The sequence below is a fragment of the Dama dama genome, chromosome 33, assembly GCF_033118175.1.
Source record: "Dama dama isolate Ldn47 chromosome 33, ASM3311817v1, whole genome shotgun sequence".
Lineage (NCBI taxonomy): Eukaryota > Metazoa > Chordata > Mammalia > Artiodactyla > Cervidae > Dama > Dama dama.
In genome coordinates, this window is record NC_083713.1 from 46,500,817 (window position 1) to 46,523,423 (window position 22,607).

At 38.8% G+C, this 22,607-nt stretch overlaps 1 protein-coding gene across 1 annotated transcript in view; it reads left to right on the forward strand.

The window, feature by feature from the left end:
• Nucleotides 1-22,607, forward strand: part of NEB (nebulin) — a 216,959-nt gene that overhangs the window by 93,567 nt on the left and 100,785 nt on the right. The window contains exons 67-80 of the mRNA XM_061135714.1: nucleotides 1,714-2,025; nucleotides 2,312-2,515; nucleotides 2,978-3,082; nucleotides 6,177-6,284; nucleotides 7,903-8,214; nucleotides 10,373-10,576; nucleotides 10,915-11,019; nucleotides 12,496-12,603; nucleotides 14,386-14,697; nucleotides 15,025-15,228; nucleotides 15,924-16,028; nucleotides 19,434-19,541; nucleotides 20,659-20,970; nucleotides 22,043-22,246. Coding sequence (XP_060991697.1) covers nucleotides 1,714-2,025; nucleotides 2,312-2,515; nucleotides 2,978-3,082; nucleotides 6,177-6,284; nucleotides 7,903-8,214; nucleotides 10,373-10,576; nucleotides 10,915-11,019; nucleotides 12,496-12,603; nucleotides 14,386-14,697; nucleotides 15,025-15,228; nucleotides 15,924-16,028; nucleotides 19,434-19,541; nucleotides 20,659-20,970; nucleotides 22,043-22,246 — 2,703 coding nt within the window. The remainder of the gene's footprint in view (nucleotides 1-1,713; nucleotides 2,026-2,311; nucleotides 2,516-2,977; nucleotides 3,083-6,176; nucleotides 6,285-7,902; nucleotides 8,215-10,372; nucleotides 10,577-10,914; nucleotides 11,020-12,495; nucleotides 12,604-14,385; nucleotides 14,698-15,024; nucleotides 15,229-15,923; nucleotides 16,029-19,433; nucleotides 19,542-20,658; nucleotides 20,971-22,042; nucleotides 22,247-22,607) is intronic.

A 22,607-nucleotide genomic window follows, 5' to 3' on the forward strand; every position in this document is an offset into this window, starting at 1 on the left:
TCAGAAGAAGCACGGTTCTTCTGGGTGTCTGTTAAAGCACATTTATTATGCTTCAAATGGAGTCTTTCATTTGTAAAGCCCTTTAATAATTTAACTCCGAAAGATTTTAGTATTCAGGCCCCATAGGCAGAGCGAGTATCCTAAACTTCAATTAAAAAAAAAAAGAATTTGAGTCTACATTTGTTTGTATCTTTTTGCCCTTTCATACCATGACCAACCTAGATAGCATATTACAAAGCAGAGACATTACTTTGCCGACAAAGGTCCGTCTAGTCAAAGCTATGGTTTTTTCAATAGTCGTGTATGGATATGAGAGTTGGACTATAAAGAAAGCTGAATGCCGAAGAACTGATGCTTTTGAATTGTGGTGTTGGAGAAGACTCTTGAGAGTCCTTTGGACTGCAAGGATATCCAACCAGTCCATCCTAAAGGAGATCAGTCCTGGATATTCATTGGAAGGACTGATGCTGAAGCTGAAACTCCAATACTTTGGCCACCTGATGAGAACTGACTCATTGGAAAAGACCCTGATGCTGGGCAAGATTGAAAGTGGAAGGAAACAGGGATGACAGAGGATGAGATGGTTGAATGGCATCACCGACTCAATAGACATGAGTTTGAGTAAGCTCCAGGAGTTGGTGATGGACAGGGAAGCCTGGCATGGTGCAGCCCATGGGATTGCAAAGAGATGGACACGACTGAGTGACTGAACTGAATTTGTTTGCATCCATAATTATGAGGCATTCATCTGCATATTTAGAGCACATAGAAATAAGAAGATGACAGGAAGAAAGCTGGAAAAAAAACATGGCTACATGTATTGGGTCAATATAAGAAAAAGATCCGGCACAAGACAGGTTTAGGAAAGTTTGCCTTTCCCCAAACCTGCTCTGGATTTTTGCCAACCCTTTCTTTGAAAAACTACCTTAAGTACTTCCTTTTGAATTATTTTTAAATGAAAAAAGAGTTTTATGACATCCTAAACCAACAATATAGTGAGCCTGATTTCTCTTTCTGCTGTCTCTGAAAGAAGTGCCTTTGGTGGAGAATTTAGACTTCTGTAAATATATGCTAGGATTTGTGTGATGTTGTTCCCTAAAGTGGACAGAAGATAATCCACAATCAGCTCTTACCACCACCACCAACAAACCACTTTCTTGCAGTCATATAATCTATTTTTCCCCCTCAAGGAATCCCAACAAACCTCACCCAAATTTCATCTTCAGTAGACCAGGTACGAAAGGATGGAAACACAAGCCAGTCTGTTTCGGGAGTTCTGTCCCTCAGTGAAAGTCAGCAGAGCCTCATTTGGGAGGGATGCAGAGGGCTGGGGGTGAAATGGTCCCCGCGCACTTAGGAGTAGCATTCTCAAAATCACGTGTAAAACTTCTGGGTTAATGATTTCACTTGCCCAAGATAAAAAAAAGGAAAAAAGGCCATATTAACTCCAGTTGATTTTCTGAAAAGTGTTGCTGCCTTTATTACCAGAGATTTAACATCTGCAAACCACAGAACTATGTCGTTTGGTCTGTTTCCCATTACAGTATTGCTGTGAAGACTAGTCAGAGTTTAGGATGAGGAGATAAGTTGATATTCAGATGATTCATTTCTCTATAAGAATTACCAATTTTAAAATAGCAGAGTTTTATATTAATAAAACTTTTAGCCCTTTTCATTCATTTTTATTTTTTAAAATGACTACTTTTATTTCAGTATAAATACAAAGATGGTTACCGCAAGCAGCTCGGCCACCACATTGGAGCCCGGGACATCAAAGATGACCCCAAGATGATGTGGTCCATGCACGTGGGCAAGATCCAGAGTGACCGGGAGTACAAGAAGGACTTTGAGAAGTGGAAGACCAAGTTCAGCAGCCCAGTAGACATGCTGGGGCTGGTGCTGGCCAAGAAGTGCCAGACCTTGGTCAGTGACATAGACTACAAGAACTACCTGCACCAGTGGACGTGCCTGCCCGACCAGAGCGATGTCATCCATGCTCGTCAGGCCTATGACCTGCAGAGTGACGTGAGTACTGAGGATCATAATGACATGCAAAGGTGGGAAATCAGTGAATTAACATCTGTTCGATAAGTGGCACCAACCTCTCCAGCCCCTGAAAGTGGGGGGGAAACATTTCTTCTTTTCCTGTGAGTGTTCAATGTCAAACCCTCCAGACCACAAAGGAATATTGTCTGATACCCTGTCTGTCCACCAAACTACATTTTCAAAAGTGTTCTTACTTTATTTCATGTCCTGTTGATGAAAATGTTTTCCCAAACCAGAGATAAATACTTACTATTTGTATTAACAGAATTTGTACAAGTCAGATCTCCAATGGCTAAGAGGCATCGGCTGGGTTCCCATTGGCTCTTTAGATGTGGAAAAATGCAAGAGGGCGAGTGAGATTTTGAGTGATAAAATCTATCGCCAGCCTCCAGACAAATTCAAATTTACTAGTGTGACTGATTCTCTGGAACAAGTGTTGGCCAAGAACAACGCCATCAATATGAACAAGGTGAGGCTTCAAAATTCAGAGAGTCATTACTCCTAAAGCTGGACCAAAGGAGAAGAAGCATGATCAAGAAAAGAAAGAAATAGAGAATTGAGCAACAAAAGATATGTCTGTCTCTCTCTATATATATACCTATCCATATCTAATATCTATGCCATTTGTATTTTAACATTTACTTCAGTAGTTATTTCATGATTTTGATAAAATGGCACGTTTTTATGGAAAATCATCTCTGCATAAGATATTCTAAATCTCCTTTTGTTAACATACAATTTTGAGTATCAGAAGACACTCATACATATCTGTTCTACTATGAACTGATTACTTGAAGATATGTATAAAATAATGTGTATAAAATGCATAACCTCTTGTTATCTTTGTTTCTAAAGTTCTTGTGGCCCTGAAATTTCTATTAAATATACACTGAATTATTTTCCTGATGACATTTTGTATTTTCCTTCCTAGCGTCTGTACACAGAAGCCTGGGACAAAGACAAGACCCAGGTCCACATCATGCCAGACACACCAGAAATTACGTTGGCAAGAATGAACAAAATCAACTACAGTGAGGTGGGAGCAGATGCTAGTTCTATGACATTTGCATGGAGTTTCATATTTCAATTAATCTGTTCCATGGTGATATAATACTAAATGACCAATTTGTAAAGAATGCCATTTCTTGCTCCATGTGAGTACCAACTCTTGCATTTCTCAACAACCATCCTAAGCATCAATCTTGAAGTAGCACAAATTACCATTTAGGCAGTGTAAATTTTAAGAACTGATAATTAAAGCAGTAACCAGAAGATTAACTAGACTTTCTTCTTTTATTCATTTAAGTTAGGAAATTGGCAATATACCAAAATACATTTATCTCTTCCTTATCAGGAGACATAAGAGATGCAGGTTCGATCCCTGGGTCAGGAAGATTCCCTGGAGGGAGGGCATGGCAACCCACTCCAGTATTCTTGCCTGGAGAGTCCCATGGACAGAGGAGCCTGGCGGGCTACAGTCCATAGATTCGCAAAGAGTCAGACATGGCTGAAGTGACTTGGCACTTAGCACATATGTTACGTAGCTGTGCTAAACCTATTTTCCACACATGCTTTATTTTTCCTAAATTATAGTTTAGGGTCAAAATTTACAATTTTTATAAGGTTTAAGTCAAGGATTAAAATCACAGTACAATCAAATAACTGAGGGACAGAGGAGACCTATCAATATACACATTAGCAAGCCCATTTCCTATTTGTTTTCTGTGAGCATAGAGTTGCCCCATATCAGAACCACAGATTTTTTTTAATTGAAGTATAATTGCTTTATAGCGTTGTGTTAGTTTCTGCTGTACCACAAAGTGAATCAGCTATATGTTTACATATATCCCCTCTCCTTGAACCTCCCTCCCACCACCACCTCCCCACCTGTCTAGGTCATTGCAGAGCACAAGCTGAGCTCCCTGTGTTAGGCAGCAGCTTCCCACTAGCTAGCTATTTTTACACGTGGTAACAAAAAGTGTATCTGTGTCAATGCTACTCTCTTAATTACCACAGATGTTTAGGCTGAGAGGTCAGCCTCTGCTCTTAGGGCAGGAGTCCTCACCCAATAAGCCATTATCCTGCCTTAGCTTAAGTGTTCTCAGTGACAGGATGCTTGCCTCAAAAATCAACCCATTTGTTCTGGCAGTTCCTTTACAAAATGCTTATCATGTATTGGGTCAATGGTTTCTCTCTGCAGACCCACATAATCCTCTAAGACCATAGTCTGTGCCCGCCCCACAGAGATGGGGTTGCTACTGTGTGCCTCCCCACCAACTCACCCCATGTTCTCTTTCTAATCTAAACATCCCCACTGTCCCTCAGTTTTCCACCTGGAAAGTGGGTTTAACATTATAATAGTACTCTTCTCAGAGTTGTTGTAAGTTCCTGGACATTCCTCCCCTGACATCCCTGCTAGAATGTGACTCTTAGAACCGAACACAGTCCTGCAGGTGAGGAATGACTAGATTACCGTTGACTTTGCATTTCCTCTTCCGGACATTTGCCCTCCATTTCTTCACCCTGTGCCTTAGGAGTCCTTGGCGACTGTGTCACTGCTGGTGCAGATGGGACTTGGGGTCGACCAGAACCCTAACACAACTTATATCGTCTTAAACTCGACTTCTTCTATCTTGTATTTATCCATTTGGCGACTTACATTTATATCTCGGCAATTTCTTCTTCTTAGAATGAGCCTATTGATTTAAGCCTAGGGAGATTTTTGTGAATCCAAGAGTCTGTCCACTGATGTATTAGTTCTTTCTCCCAGCTTTGTGCTACTTGCCAGGAAAATATTCTTTCTTTGACAGCCTGTTTTAACATGTATTCCTCTTCTGCAGAATATAACTGAGAGAATTTAAATTAATTTGTCACCAACTTAAGTCATTTTATTTTGGGGGGGTACAAACTATATTTTTAATGCTTATATAACTAAATTGTCATCCCAAACTAAAAACATCAAGTGCCACTCTCAAAAAGAAGGGAGTTTTCAACTCAACTTGCAGTATAGGTCCCATAATGCTACAGGAAAGTACATGCTATATGAACAAGTGTTTTAAGAGGCAAAGGGCCCTTGAAACTAGCCACTCAGCATTTTTGGAATTGTCAGCTCTGTCTTTACTGCAAAAGCTCAGAGCTGCTGTATGTTGCGGTTGGTTCAAAGAGGCCCAGGACGAATGTCCTGAACTGAGGGCCTCACCTGCCTGGTCTGCTTTCTCTGACTTTTCTCTCTTAGCTTAGTTCAATTCTGTTGTGTTTCTTTCTCATTTAGGACAGGAAGATAAAATGCAAATTTGATGATGTCATTCTCCCTCAAATATTGTTGTGGGTTTCCCATTTCGTATAGAGTTAAGCACAAACTTATCGCCAGGCCTTCACAGCCCAACTCCTGACTTTCTTCAGCCCTGTGTGGCCATTTCCTCCGCCTGACGCTGCCCCCACCTCCTTTGACATCCCTCGTACTTTGATTCATAATTCCCTGTGCCCTTGACCACCATCTCAGTCTATTGAAACCATATTTATCAAGGTCCAATGCAAAGATTACTCCCTCTGCAGAAAACTTCCTGATCTTTGAATTCGGAACCAATTTCTCCTTCCTGGAGTTTGTTCTAATAACATGGCTAAAGCACCATTTGTAGTTTGACTTCTTGGCAGCTAGTTCCACATCAGTCTTTCCATCAGTACTCAGGCAACCTTGAAAGTGAGAGAGGTCATATTCATCTTTGGCTCTCAAGTACCAAGCCCTGCCACAGCACAGAGTTGGTGCAGAATAAATCTAGATTGAATTAGTTTTCCTCCTGTCCACTTTTGCCACCTAGACCCATTCGTTTCACCTTTCCAAAACTGATTCATTGTTAAAACTCAAAATTTTGACACAAGGAATAATACCTCTATATATAGTTAATGTAACATAACTTTAAAAATGAAAAACAAAGGTCCCATGTTCCATATAGGTATCATTTTTAAGACTCAACTTTGCTAAAAAAATCACAAAGCATAGGACTCTCAACAGTGAGATGATTTCAGGCACCTACCTGTGTAGAACTTAGTGAATTGTCTTAGTTCTCTGTTAATATTTGGATATGAATGTCAACATCTAACTGATTTTTTTTTTTCCTGCTCAAATTTAGAGTCTGTACAAACTCGCTCATGAAGAGGCAAAGAAGAAAGGCTATGACTTGCGAAGCGATGCCATCCCAATTGTAGCAGCCAAGGCCTCCAGGGACATCATCAGTGATGTGAGTTGTCAGTTTTACTGCAAGTATGTGGTCAGCCTGAAGGGACATTTTCACTGAACAAAATCTTTGAAAAGAACTTTCCTGGCCCTTTGGAAATAAAGCCTGATGTATTTGTGTAGGATTTTTCTAAAATCTAGCTTTGAGGGAAATGAAAAAGTGAATGTTTATTAAATTTTTATAACTGTTAAGACACAGTAGCTACAGTGAAAGCTGACCCACCAAGAACAGAGAAAGGTCTGTTCATGTGGAATTTGTTAGAGTGTAGCTGCAGGCTTGGAGGTTCTTATATATTGTCACAGTGCTGATGGAAAGAGTGACTCATAAACTTAAGTTCTCCCAGTGAGAATCATGGCCTGGCTTTATATAGCATTTGAACTCAAAAAATGCATATGACACTTATCATTACAATTCACCCTTATACGACCATGAGAAGACAGTCGATCAGTACCAGACTAGCCCAAGCTTGCACCCTTAACACCAGCACCTGGCTTGTGGCTTGTACCTTACAGGATAAAACCATCATCCTTCCCTGGTACCTCAGGGGATTCTTGGAGAACAGACCACTGCTCTAAAATTCAAGGCCCACTATTTGGGAATATGGTAATACACTGTGTTTTATGTAGGAAGATCATATTAGTGACTCACTTTAGTTTACATACGTTGGGCCTTTCCTACAAGTGGATTAATACAAATAATAATAGATACCAAAATAATGATAACCAAAAGCACTGAGAAATCTGTGCTAAGAGTATTACATGCATTATGTCACTTATTTTTCATAATCACCCTAGGATGTAAGTGTTGTGATTATCCCTGTTTTGTGGATTGCTTAAGCAGCTTGTCTAAAATCAAACTCTTAGTCGGTGGTGGAGTTGAAACTCTAGTCCATCTCATTCCTTCCCACTGTACTTTATTGCCTCTGCTGACTCATTTATACTTCCTCACTCAGTTATCTCTGTGACTAGAAACATGTATTTTGGATAATTAACTTAGATTCTGGGACGATGTCATTGGCCATGGAATAATAAAAACACTGTTAGTCCATGAGAGATGAGAACCTATGACTTGATTAGGAATGTGCTCTAACCAGCTGGGCTGCTACATCAGCTCCCTTAGTTGAATCAGTTTGCAAAATGATGCCAAATTTGCCACGATCACTGAATGTCTGAATCCATTATGAAATGTTAAATTCTTTTCTGTTGCTGCTGCAGGTAGTCCTTGACCTTGACTTTATCCTCAGAGAAACCAGACAATCATTTTACTACTTATTAAACCCATCTTGTCACTGAGCGCATCTCTTTTCTGATATGCTTTTAGTGTCTAACCCATTTCTCCAAGTTCCTTGGTCCAAATGGCCTCTGCACTGGGTGCACGTCCTGCCTCTGGAACTATTCATTATTACTAGGCTGTAGGTGATTTGGGGTATACACTACAATCATATAAATTCCATCTATTTTATTCCCACTATAAGCTTCTAGAGGAAAGGTAGGCTACTGCCTTGAGTTAGTACTTATTAGCAAAAGCCAGCTTACAACTGTATATAAGCAAGATGATTTGTACAGACTTGTGACCTCTAAAGGCTTCTAATGAAAATCTGATTTGTGCATTTTCATTTCAGTACAAATACAAAGATGGTTACCGCAAGCAGCTTGGCCACCACATTGGAGCCCGGGACATCAAAGATGACCCCAAGATGATGTGGTCCATGCATGTGGCCAAGATCCAGAGTGACCGGGAGTACAAGAAGGACTTTGAGAAGTGGAAGACCAAGTTCAGCAGCCCAGTGGACATGCTGGGGGTGGTGCTGGCCAAGAAGTGCCAGACCTTGGTCAGTGACATAGACTACAAGAACTACCTGCACCAGTGGACGTGCCTGCCCGACCAGAGCGACGTCATCCATGCTCGGCAGGCCTATGACCTCCAGAGTGACGTGAGTACTGTGTCTATAGCAGAGCCGTGTACAGAAGGAGCTTGAACCATATGAAAGCTATCCTTTGTAAACAACTCACTGGGCTACTCAAGCTAGGATTTCTTATTTAGTGAATGAGATGTGAATCAGAAAATAGTTTTACTGTTTGATTATGGATACATTACTAGGTTTTATAAGGAAGTGAAGTTTACCGACCGGACTTGGTCTTATAAAAATAAAACTGGAATTAAGCATTGTTGGAATTCCAGGTCTACCACAGGGAGACCTTTTATTTTATTCTTTTAAGGGGGAAAGAACACATTTTGTTTTTTATTTTTTTTTTCTTTTTTTTTTTTAATTTTTTATTATTATTATTTTTTTTTTCCAGTGGGTTTTGTCATACATTGATATGAATCAGCCATGGATTTACATGTATTTAAACAATTACTCAAGAATTTGTTTTTAGCCTCCTTGGAAAACAATTAAGTTTTTCATTAGTATAATACTGCTGCAAGATTCCTTGTTATTCTTATGAAATAAGAGAAGTCACTGAGTCTGGATGCTATTGGGTCATTTCCCTGGCACTTTCTCTTCTCAGCAGGGCTCTCTGTGGAGCAGTCACAAGGTAATGACAGAACCTAGTACCTATTCAAAGCAGAGGCACATCTCAAATCTGGATGTGAGCAGCGCATTTTTTGCAGCATATGTTTTATAGATGTTTGAAGGAATTATTAAGCATTAGAGGACTTTGAAGAATAACATGAATTAACAATAATTAGTCATTAAATTGTTGTTCCTAGAAATTGTGTGGCCTACCTGTGGCAACTTCCACATCTGTTCTGTAGCCTTCCACAAGAGGCAGGGCCCTATGTTTTACAAAGAAGGCTTTGCCTGCACAAGGAAGGTAGTTAAAAACGGTTAACGTCACCCGTGGAGTGACTGCATTGACAGACCACTTGGCTGCATTTGTCAGGTGCCCTTTTGAGATCCCCTCCTTCTCATAGTCACATAGTCTTAACAATGTGGGAAGCATATGAAAGTTAAGCAATCCAATAATGTAAAATGTTATTGTTTTCATTCTTGCTGTTATTTAAGTGGTAGTAACTACTCAGCATAAAGCAATTCCAACAGGCTTTTAGTCTAGACAGTAAAAGAGCCACGTGTATGCTCTACTTAGAATGCCGTTCCAGGTAAAAATCCTTCAAAAGAGCTGGGCAAGGTCCAATTCCACCACTGTGAAGTAGTTATGAAAACCTACTAAGGACATGAAAGTCTTTAGCAGAAAAAATTACTTAAAGTGTCAAATAAAGACATGGAAAAACAATTCTGGAAAGGAGTCCACGCTTCCCATCCTGAGAATTTGGTGAAGAGCCGGGTTGCGGACCAATAAGATGATCATTTTTTAGTCCTGAATCTTGACCAGTGTTAAAATAGCCAAAGGTCTGCCTCTGGGCTTCAGGGGCTCTTTGTCATTATTGTTCTGTTTTGTTTTCTGGCCACATGTGGAATCTTAGTTCTCTGAGCAGGGATTGAACCCAAGCGCCCTACATTGGGAGCACTGTCTTAACCATCGCCAGGAAAGTCCTGTCATTATATTTTAACTTCTTGTTGCTTAGAAAAAAGAGCATTACAGATATTTTTGAAATATAAGAAAAAACACATAGAAGGCAATAATAATCCAACCACTATAAAAGCCCTCTCCTGCTCATGTAATACACATTTTGTTTTCTGTGCTATTTTTTTGTTAGCATCATATTAAGGATGTTTCTACAAGTCATTGATATTCTTTAAAATATGGCTTTTAATAGCTTCAGAGTGTTTCATTTGACTAGACCTAACATTTATTTACTGAAAGCCTATAGCTGGATGTCTCCATGGTTTCTTTTTCTCTGGGTTAGCTTCTTTTCCTCTTGTCACAGAGTGAACACCCACTGAACTGGCTGACAGAAGATACTCATTTCAATTACTCCTGTCCTAACAACTTGAAATATTTGATCATTTTTTGTTACTTTTCTGGGTCATTTTTGAACATACTTCCTCTGCTGGTCTGCCTAATACAACGAGCCTGCTTTCTATAAAAGCAACAACCAGAATCGTACTTTATTATTGACTCTATTTGCACATTGACCCTAAATTTTTCAGTCTTGCTAAAGAGTTCCTGCCTTTTTCCTCCTCACAGAATGTTTACAAGTCTGATCTCCAGTGGCTGAAGGGCATTGGCTGGGTCCCCATTGGGTCTGTGGAAGTGGTCAAGTGTAAGAGAGCTGCAGAGATACTGAGCGATAACATCTACCGCCAGCCTCCAGATACGCTGAAATTCACCAGTGTGCCTGATTCCCTGGAACAGGTGCTGGCCAAGAACAACGCCATCAACATGAACAAGGTGAGCTCCAGCTGCCTCAAGCTTCTCCAAGATGCAAAAAGAGGTTCTGAGACGTTAATCACTAGTGGAGTTAAAATTGTCCATGCAAGTGTGGGGTCATATGTTCTGACTTGAAGTAAGGCCGGATATCCCTGCAGTGAATTGAATGCAGGCTCGTCTTGCATCTCCCAAGACGAAGGGATGTCTGAATCCGCTGTGGAGACATCAGAGAATGTCCTAGTCCTCCGCCTCAACGCAACCGGAGGCCTCACATCCTTTGAAAATTCGAGAGGTATGCCTGTTTCAAATGGTCTTCTATCAACATGTTCTTTCTTTCCTATCAACATATTCTTTGATAGCGCTTATACACAGAGGCCTGGGACAAAGACAAGACTCAAGTTCATATAATGCCTGATACCCCGGAGATCATGCTGGCGAGGCAGAACAAACTCAACTACAGTGAGGTAGGGGCAAAAGCGTGTGGGGCCATACTTGTGGTTGTCATTGTAGTTTGTTTTCTACACTTACTTTTATGAAGAATCTTGGATCTCAGCCGTCCTGGTGGGTATAGCTCTGTGATATGAACACTCAGCCCATCCAACCTTTCATCTCTAGTTGAATATCATATGCTATAGGATTCCAGGAGCAAACTGAAGTCACATTATCTTTTCCATTTATGGTCTTTACTGGTGTGAGTCAGTGCAACTGGAGAGTATTTTTGGCATTTCCAAGGGGGGTAGTATGACCAGATGTAACACTGATTTATTATTTATATGAAAACATTATTTGCTGTTTATTTGACATTCAAGTTCAGCTGGGCATGCTATCTTCCTGTTTGTTAAATCTGGCAACCCAACCAAGGGGGCCTCTAATAATATGTACCCCTTTCCCACCTGGATCCTGAGTGGAATTGAGAAGGAAAGCAAAGCAATGAAACTAGAAATCAAAATCTCACATCTTTTATTACTAAAGTTAGGTTCAGGGACACGTTTGTATGAGAGCCAAATGAACTTGGTAAGTGAACCCCAGAATTAGGTTCCCCATTCAGGTATTGGCTATGCTGGAGCAGGAGAGTCAGTTCCATTTCCCTTGGGGGTGAGTCCTGCTTAGAGCACAGAGCTATGCAGAGGAGGGCACTGGGCATATTTTCCTAAAGGGAGCAGGTCAGAGTTGAGCTGGGCCTGCCCTGCTGTCCCTTCCTCACCAACTGGACACATCAGGAAGTCGCTGCAGCTCTCCAGGGCAGAAATGAAATAATCAAGCTCCTTTCATAGAAAGAGAACCTTAGGCATGAGAAAAAAGTACTCTCCGTTGACAAGGCTGATTACTATTTTTTAAAGTAAAATGCAATTTTATAGGTGCATGTTTTACTAATATGAGGCAGCCAAAAGTTAGAATCTTAAAGTTGTGATCATCCTCAAGTTAACTTTAAGTTATGCTTTGATTGTTTCCTCATTTGTTTTTTAAATATTATAAAATATCACATGATTATCAAAATTTTTTAATAACAAGTGAATAAGAGTATATAAATGTTATTTTTCATCAAATGAGTAATATTAAACATATTGTCCTACAGGTTTCTTTTCACTTAAGATGTATAAATTGATGCTTTGTCCATCAATCTATATCACTAAATTATATTAATCTATGTTGATATACATAATATGTCATATAACCTACATATTATATATATATTAATCTATAATGATACAAATAAGAGATTATTCTATGTTAATACTCATTGATATGTTTCATTTGTTTCTTATGCTACAGAGTTTTTTGGTAAAATATAATTTATTTACTTTCCAATATTGCTAGGAAGTTGTTTCCAGAGACTTTCCTTTTTTAAATTTTGTGATAGGTCACTTGATAAACTCCAGATTGTTGCCGTCAAATCTTTCACAGTCAAACCTGTTTTAACTCTGACTTTCCTCCTATAGACTCTGTACAAACTCGCCAACGAAGAGGCAAAGAAGAAAGGCTACGACTTGCGAAGCGATGCCATCCCGATCGTGGCAGCCAAGGCCTCCAGGGACATCATCAGTGATGTGAGTACCAATACTCCAGGGATGTACAGATACACGTGACTGGATGGGGTGGGAAGGCAGAATCAGAAGTCAGAAGAAGCACGGTTCTTCTGGGTGTCTGTTAAAGCACATTTATTATGCTTCAAATGGAGTCTTTCATTTGTAAAGCCCTTTAATAATTTAACTCCGAAAGATTTTAGTATTCAGGCCCCATAGGCAGAGCGAGTATCCTAAACTTCAATTAAAAAAAAAAAGAATTTGAGTCTACATTTGTTTGTATCTTTTTGCCCTTTCATACCATGACCAACCTAGATAGCATATTACAAAGCAGAGACATTACTTTGCCGACAAAGGTCCGTCTAGTCAAAGCTATGGTTTTTTCAATAGTCGTGTATGGATATGAGAGTTGGACTATAAAGAAAGCTGAATGCCGAAGAACTGATGCTTTTGAATTGTGGTGTTGGAGAAGACTCTTGAGAGTCCTTTGGACTGCAAGGATATCCAACCAGTCCATCCTAAAGGAGATCAGTCCTGGATATTCATTGGAAGGACTGATGCTGAAGCTGAAACTCCAATACTTTGGCCACCTGATGAGAACTGACTCATTGGAAAAGACCCTGATGCTGGGCAAGATTGAAAGTGGAAGGAAACAGGGATGACAGAGGATGAGATGGTTGAATGGCATCACCGACTCAATAGACATGAGTTTGAGTAAGCTCCAGGAGTTGGTGATGGACAGGGAAGCCTGGCATGGTGCAGCCCATGGGATTGCAAAGAGATGGACACGACTGAGTGACTGAACTGAATTTGTTTGCATCCATAATTATGAGGCATTCATCTGCATATTTAGAGCACATAGAAATAAGAAGATGACAGGAAGAAAGCTGGAAAAAAAACATGGCTACATGTATTGGGTCAATATAAGAAAAAGATCCGGCACAAGACAGGTTTAGGAAAGTTTGCCTTTCCCCAAACCTGCTCTGGATTTTTGCCAACCCTTTCTTTGAAAAACTACCTTAAGTACTTCCTTTTGAATTATTTTTAAATGAAAAAAGAGTTTTATGACATCCTAAACCAACAATATAGTGAGCCTGATTTCTCTTTCTGCTGTCTCTGAAAGAAGTGCCTTTGGTGGAGAATTTAGACTTCTGTAAATATATGCTAGGATTTGTGTGATGTTGTTCCCTAAAGTGGACAGAAGAAAATCCACAATCAGCTCTTACCACCACCACCAACAAACCACTTTCTTGCAGTCATATAATCTATTTTTCCCCCTCAAGGAATCCCAACAAACCTCACCCAAATTTCATCTTCAGTAGACCAGGTACGAAAGGATGGAAACACAAGCCAGTCTGTTTCGGGAGTTCTGTCCCTCAGTGAAAGTCAGCAGAGCCTCATTTGGGAGGGATGCAGAGGGCTGGGGGTGAAATGGTCCCCGCGCACTTAGGAGTAGCATTCTCAAAATCACGTGTAAAACTTCTGGGTTAATGATTTCACTTGCCCAAGATAAAAAAAAGGAAAAAAGGCCATATTAACTCCAGTTGATTTTCTGAAAAGTGTTGCTGCCTTTATTTCCGGAGATTTAATATCTGCAAACCACAGAACTATGTCTTTTGGCCTGCTTCCCATTACAGTATTGCTGTGAAGACTAGTCAGAGTTTAGGATGAGGAGATAAGTTGATATTCAGATGATTCATTTCTCTACAAGAATTACCAATTTTAAAATAGCAGAGTTTTATATTAATAAAACTTTTAGCCCTTTTCATTCATTTTTATTTTTTTAAATGACTACTTTTATTTCAGTATAAATACAAAGATGGTTACCGCAAGCAGCTCGGCCACCACATTGGAGCCCGGGACATCCAAGATGACCCCAAGATGATGTGGTCCATGCATGCGGCCAAGATCCAGAGTGACCGGGAGTACAAGAAGGACTTTGAGAAATGGAAGACCAAGTTCAGCAGCCCAGTGGACATGCTGGGGCTGGTGCTGGCCAAGAAGTGCCAGACCTTGGTCAGTGACATAGACTACAAGAACTACCTGCACCAGTGGACGTGCCTGCCCGACCAGAACGATGTCATCCATGCTCGGCAGGCCTATGACCTCCAGAGTGACGTGAGTACTGAGACCCGTTAAACACCACTGTTGACCATGCTCATGATGGAAATACATAGTAATATGCAGATAATGGTCTAGGATTGGTAAAGCCCTCAGAAAAAGAATGCTTTTTTCCTCCCCACCCTTAATTTACTGTGCTTTGCTTTTCTTTTAGAGAGAACCTAATACCATGAACTATATCCAACTGGGGTTCATATTTTAAAAGACATAAACATAGAGTTTGCCTACCCACATTTTAAAATGTGGTAGTCCTTTGCATTCATTTTTGAAATCAAGTGCCATAACAGCTTCAGTAATCCTTGCTTTTGTGTTTAATCTCACCAGAACATTTATAAATCAGATCTCCAGTGGCTGAGAGGCATTGGTTGGGTCCCCATTGGGTCTGTGGATGTGGTCAAGTGCAAGAGAGCTGCAGAGATACTGAGTGACAATATCTACCGCCAGCGTCCAGACACGCTGAAATTCACCAGTGTGCCTGATTCCCTGGAACAGGTGCTAGCCAAGAACAATGCCATCAATATGAACAAGGTGAGCCCTCAACCTGGGGGAAAATAAAATACAGGTGTATGTCCTTGAGAATATCTATGACCAGCTAAATCTTTTTTATCCAATTGCCATCCTGTGTGTGGTGATTTGGTTGGGTATTCTCAAAATGTATTTAGAAATTTGTGCCTTGACATCCCTTGTGAAATAGAGTTAGGAGTAGGACAACTGTTTGGTGTTTAAATTGTTTTAAGTCTAACTATAAGTGTTTGACATCAAGGTTTTTTTTTCTTGTTTGATACTTACCTAATAAATATAGAACAAACAAGTCAGGTACAAGTCTTCATAACATTTATCAAAAAGAAATCTAGAGATGGTGTAACAGGTGCATCTGTAGCCAGTAAACAAACAAAATCATCAGAAGGATTTGCTGATATAACCTCAGTACATATAGATGTGTATACATGCGTGGGTAATACTTGCTTTTAATTTAATTGAAGTGTAGGTGGTCTTGTAACAAAATACACACACATTTTCTTTTTATACCTTAGCCTACACTTATATTTAGTGACTATATATATATTGTAACATCAAAGAGATTGAAGAATGTTGGTGTACAGCACGCAGCCCAGATAGTAAGGATGCTGGCTTTCAACTTTGTCATGATCGTTAAGTTGGAAACCTCTGTTTACAACAAACATTGTTTTCCTAATTCACTAACCTTCTTTTATCCTTCACAGCGCTTATACACAGAAGCCTGGGACAAAGACAAGACTCAAATCCACATGATGCCTGATACACCTGAAATTACATTGGCGAGACAAAATAAAATAAATTATAGTGAGGTAAGACTGTTTATTTGAACCTGACCATGTTGATTTTGCTGATGTAGCAGAAAGGTCAGAATTATGGGTTTAATTCACATATTGATCAGTTAGCTTAGTTTTATTTATTTTTATCTATAATCTACCATGAATATATGTATCCTTGTATTCAAAAATAGAGAAGAAAATAACAGGGACTTCCCTGGTGGCCCAGTGGCTAGGACTCCACACTGCCAATGCAGGGGGCCTGGGTTCGATACCTGGTCAGGGAACAGGATCCCACATGCCACAACTAAAGATCCCACGTGCGGCAACCAAGACTCAGTGCAGCCAAATAAATAAAATAAATATTAAAAAAAAAAAAAGAAAATAACATAGCATTGTATTATTTAATCAACTATTTGTTGTTGTTAAGTCGCTAAGTCGTGTCCAACTCTTTGTGACCCCATGAAATGCTGCATCCCAGGCTTCCCTGTTCTTCACTATCTCCCAGAGTTTGCACAAACTCATGTCCATTGAGTCAGTGATGCTATCCAAACTGCTTGTCCTCTGTCACCCTCTTTTCCTCTTGCCTTCAATCTTTCCCAGAATTAGGGTCTTTTTCCAGTGGGTCAGTTCTTCACATCAGGTGGCCAGTGTGTTGAAGCTTCAGCTTCAGCATCAGTCCTTCCAATGAATATTCAGGGTTGATTTCCTTTAGGATTGACTGGTTTGATCTCCTTGCTGTCCAAAGGACTCTTAAGAGTCTTCTTCAGCACCACAATTCAAAAGCATCAATTCCTCGGTTCTCAACCTTCTTTATGGTCCAACTCTCACATCCATACTATACTTCAATAAAAAAAAAAAAAATAGAAAAAACAGATAAATAAAAAAATATCTCCATGTCATGAGTGGGGGAAAAAAAACTCTCAACTATTAATGATTAAATCATATTGTGATTTTAATTTTTTAATATTAAATAAAACAATTTTTAATATTGTGCTTCAAAGTTTGTTCAGTGAGTTTTCCTTTAGTTATCTCATCTGTAAAATGAGATAAAAATGGCTATTGAAGAATTTTTATGATGGCTAGATAGGATAGTCTGTGTAGTATGCCCCGGGTGGAGCCTGGCACACAGTAACTGCTTAATACTAATTACTTCCCTTTACACTCAAGTCACCATGAAAATTAGATTTATTTAATCTATGCTTAAAATAGCCTGTTTATTTGATGTATGCTCAAAATAACCACAGTTTATTTACAAGAACTGAAATAAGAATTCTTAAATTCATCCATCTCAAAACTGTGTGAGAACAATAAAAAGAAACAAAACATTTTTTAACATACTGTCTCCAGCCGCACTAAATTTGTCATCACATATCTTTGCAGAATAGGAAACAGTTTCTTACCCAATTGTTCTCATCAAGGTCAAGAATTATCTGGTTCATTCAAGATGAATGTTGATTTCTTCCATGCTTTTGTATATCTTCATTCAAAAAAAAAAAAAGAGGGTGGAGTTCCCTTTAGTTTGAGAACACTGGAAATTTTAAGTACTCATTTTCAAGTCCCGACCACATTCATTATTTTACTCCTGTTAATTACTTTTGACTATCATCATGTAGCCCTGAAGAAGAGGCATGACAAGTAAAATGAAGAGGAGTCGGTTTCCTTTAGTCTAGCACTATAAAAAGGCCCAAGAACAAGCCTGATCATAAGTATGTGACTGACCTTGACTTCAGTCATTTTTGAATGAGCAATTTTTCTCTTGGCCAGGGAGCTTCTCTGTTAGATTAACTTTTCCCAGATGTTCTGCCTCACCCCAGGCAGATGCTGTTAGTTTCTAAGCCAAAGAGTAAGGATGCTTTTAAGCCTCTCCCTTTTGTTAAAATTAGGTCAGATGAAGTAAGGTTTCTTTCTTTCTTTTTTTTTTTCAGACTGCTGAGAGGAAATTAGGCTATCTTTTTTACTTCTCAAATTTCAGCTGGATTTATTTCTTTTAAATGGCATAATTATGTTAATTCCCTAAAGATTGTCTTTGAAGATTATAGAATGGCCCACGTGAATTTCTTCTCAACCCATTACCAATGATACCTTCACTTCACATTTAGTAAACAAAATAAAGCAACCATATCTTCTTTTCTTTTCTCTCAAACTCACATTTACCTGTTCTAGTTCTCTTGGAATATTCAAACTTACTAGACATTGTTTAAAACATAGCCTTGATGACACTAAAAGTGTTTTCCTTGAAGCCCTGCCTCTTTTTCCAATGTTGAAAGAACAATATGTTTGGCCTGAAGCCACAAAGTGATTCAAGCACGTTTTTTCCCACTTATACATAAGGACAAACTTGAGAATTTATCGTTCAAAGGAAAAATATAAAGTATAAAAGTATTTGACTCTCTAGTTACAAAATAAACATTTCTAGAAATTTTTAAGAACAAATACCCTCCCTTGGGATTTTATCTCAAATACATTAAATTTATTCTTGTCTACTTTAGCTTTTCCTTGTAAAAAGTTGCAACATAAGAGAATGTGAATTGTCACACATTAATAATCCACATTAAAAACATTCAGTTACATCCTTCTCAAACTCTAAACATTATTTAAAAATAATTACTAATTAAGAATTAAATTCTTATAATGGTTCACAAGTGAAAAGGACTTAATACTACAGGTAGAGATGATTTAATGCGGTGGTTCTCAAGCTGTGTTCCCATTGGAACACCTATGTTCTAACTTCTGTGTACGTCTGTCTTGCCACAGAAACTGAATAGTGGGTATTTTGCCAATTCATAAAGAAATCATTATAATTTCATCAGTTTTGTCCTTTTGACTCGTTAATCGCTGGTTCCTGCTACCTCTCTGTCTGCTAGCAATTGCCAGCTATCAACAAAATGAATAGAGAGCGAATGGTATTAACAAAGATATTCAGAAACAATGGATAATCCTTAGTTTAGCACTGTTAGAATACAGGTACATGCTCATGATGGTAGTGTTGTTAGTATATCATATTCTCTGCTGGTAAAATTGATCCTGATTCAAATTTGCAGTTAAATAAACAGACATTTTTGGTAATTTCATGAAAAGAACAAATGCTGAGCAATTCAAGCACATTTCAGAGTTAATAACTTAATGAGTAAAATTTGAAGGAGTTAAACCTGCTGAAAGTAAAATTTCAAGTTCAACAAATAACTTGCACACTGTCTAAGTAGGAAGTAAAAGGAAGAGACAGATCTTAAAAAAAAATTTTTTTTATATAAGGCTGAACATACTAGTTTTTGTTCTGTATCCAAAAGTAGTCTTCCTTTCATCACAATATTGTAAAAGCAATTATCCTCCAATTAAAATTAATTTTAAAAAATAGTAGTCTTCCTTTGATGGAAATATTAATATATTTTTATAGTGAAAGTGAGCACTGTGTCTAAAAGTTACTACTTCTTTCCTCAGAACCTCTATCGCCAGGCCATGGAAGAAGCCAAGAAAGAAGGATATGACTTAAGAAGTGACGCCATTCCTATCGTGGCTGCCAAGGCCTCCCGGGAGATTGCGAGTGATGTAAGAGCTAATCACGTGCTTACATCTGTTACCAACAGCTCAGCCACCTGCATAGGGCATCACCCTCTTGGTACACAGCTGGGAGTCTCTAGTCATCATCCACCCAGCTGCCTTCATTGCATAGTCAAATATATTGAGGCTTTGAGACAGTCACCTGTCCGAGTTTCATAGAGATACACTGGGTTGTGGTTCCTTTGATGCTCATCTTTTGGTCCTTGCTTAGTAAGACTGAGTACCTTGAGCAAAGTTAAGTGGTCATGTGTTGAGCTACTCATAAAACCTCGTGAGCTCTCCTCAGGCTATACTCAAGGCAAAGATGCCAGGAAAGAAACAGGTTTAACTGAATTCTTCCCCTTGACTTGAGAAAGGACATAAAATAGCAAAAATGTTAAATATTTCTTTGCGGGTTCCACAAAAATCAATATTCCTTTACCCTAAAAATGAATATGTGAGGTTCCTGTACAACTTAAATATTAATCCAAGGGTAGCAAAATTATCCATTTTGGTAGGTTTTTCTTTTAAATCATAATAAAATTGAATAACCATTTACCACTTTCAGTATATAGTCCATAAGTATATTCACATTGTTGTACAACAACTTTTTGTTAAAAAACTTTGTACAAAACTTTTTCATCTTGCAAAACTGAAACACTATGCTCATTACCAACAAGAATTGCCCATTTTAAAACTACTCCTTGCCAATTATTATGCAGAATGCCTTAAAAGAAGAAAATTAATGAGCCATTATAAACACATCCCTCAAATATGTTCTCAGTTCAGTCTGCAGGCATGACTGACTTCTGAGAAACTACTTGTCACTGTAACTGAAGTTCATTCTTTCAATGTTCACTTTTCCGTCACATTTTTTTGTGGTTAAAACATATAATTTGCTAGCATAATATAAAGGAATCACTATGGAGTCACTCTGTGGAGGTGAAATGAGCACCGCATCTTCTTTTTTAAGACAAAGCATGCCCCAACGTGGAGCATCCTAGTAGCCGGTTTGATGAAACTCCCCTGAAGTCCTGAGGATTTTGTAGGAAAGCTTCACCACAGAGAGAGCAGCAGGGACCAGCCCTTGGTGCTTCCTCCTCGTTTACTGGGTTCTCTCTTTCAGTATAAATACAAAGAAGCTTATCGTAAGCAGTTGGGCCACCATATTGGTGCCCGAGCGATACATGATGACCCCAAGATGATGTGGTCCGTCCACGTTGCCAAAATGCAGAGTGACCGTGAATACAAGAAAGATTTTGAAAAATACAAAACCAGGTTCAGCAGCCCAGTGGACATGCTTGGTATTGTTTTGGCCAAGAAATGTCAGACTTTGGTTAGTGATGTGGACTACAAACATCCTCTGCATGAGTGGACCTGCCTGCCCGACCAGAATGACATCATCCATGCTCGGAAAGCTTATGACCTCCAGAGTGATGTGAGTATCTGCTTCTGCATCCTAGTGTTAATAATAATGGTGCAATAATAATAATACTGGGTTTCCCAGGTGGTGCAGTGGTAAAGAATCTGCTTGCTAATGCAGGAGACGGAGGAGATGCACATTTGCTCCCTAGGTCGGGAAGATCCCCTAGAGGAGGAAATGGAAACCCACTCCAGTATTCTTGCCTGGGAAATTCCATGAGCAGAGGAGCTACAGTCTGTAGCGTCACAAAGAGCTGGACATGACTGAGTGACTGAGCACTCTAATAGTACAGTTAGCATGCCCTATTGAGAGTAAAAGAAAGCCAATAACTATGAAGTATCTAACATATTCTCTCTATAGCACCCCATTACATACCTTACATTTTGTGATTTTGAAGATGAAAATAAAGGCCAGAGTTTATTAAAAATTTCCCATCATGAGGGGAAAAAAGTGTAGGTATGTGTAGTGATGGATCTTTACTAGACATATTGAGGTGATCATTTTGCAATATACACACATATTGAATCATGATATCATATACCTGAAACTGATATAGGTCAATTATATTTCAATTAAAAATGCATATCAAGAGTATGATATGAAAAAAAAAGAGTATGATATGCAAAACATAACATTACTGTGTGTTGAAACTCGTGACTATAATTGAATTTTACCTCTTTTCCTTAAAAAAAAAAAAGGCAAGAATTTTTGTTACTGCAGTGCTTACACAGTGTTGGTCTAAGTATATGGTTTTTTGGGGGGCTATTAGAACACCTTTTTCAAAGCTAAAGAAACTCTGCTCTTAAGTGAAAATCTTTTAATACCCTCAAGGGCAGGACAGTGTCTTTACTTTTTAGAAAGATCTTTTGTTGTTCCTAGCACAATCCTCTATGCCAAGCAATGCTTAGAGGAAAAAAAAATGTACTCAGGAGTCAATAATGCTTATGAATGAGTGATTAATTGAGATAGCAGCTTTGCCTGTTCAGTCTTTTTGTGTTTCTGTCACAGTATGATCCATTTTGTGACTCTGAATCTGAAAAAAAACTAATTATTATCATAACTGTGTTTCTTATTGGTTGATTTGCAGAATTTATATAAGTCAGACCTTGAATGGTTGAAAGGCATTGGCTGGGTTCCAATTGGCTCCGTAGAAGTAGTTAGAGCCAAGCGGGCCGGAGAGATACTGAGTAACAACATCTACCGCCAGCGTCCAGATACACTGAAATTTACCAGCATAACTGATTCCCCGGAGCAGGTGCTGGCAAAGAACAATGCTATAAACATGAATAAGGTGAGTCTTCACTCCTCAGCATCAAGTATAGGGATTTACTGTAGAACAAAGTAAAAATTCTGACATGTTACTACATTTTAAAGATTCCCATAGGATTTATGATACCGTTAAAAGTGATTTTCCCATTATAACACCATAGTTACTTAGTAATACTTCAGAATATTAAGCTGTTAAAAATACCATGTGCTGTAAGTATTTCACAATTACAGGTATTAAAAACTACAACCCAATCATACTTTTTAGCACTATTAAAAAAAGTTTTCATAAGGAACAGTAAAAACAGAGTCAATGAAATAGTAAGCTAAATTCTTTTGGAAATAGTAATTTTTCTACTTGAAAAGTAGGAATTTATGCAACTTTA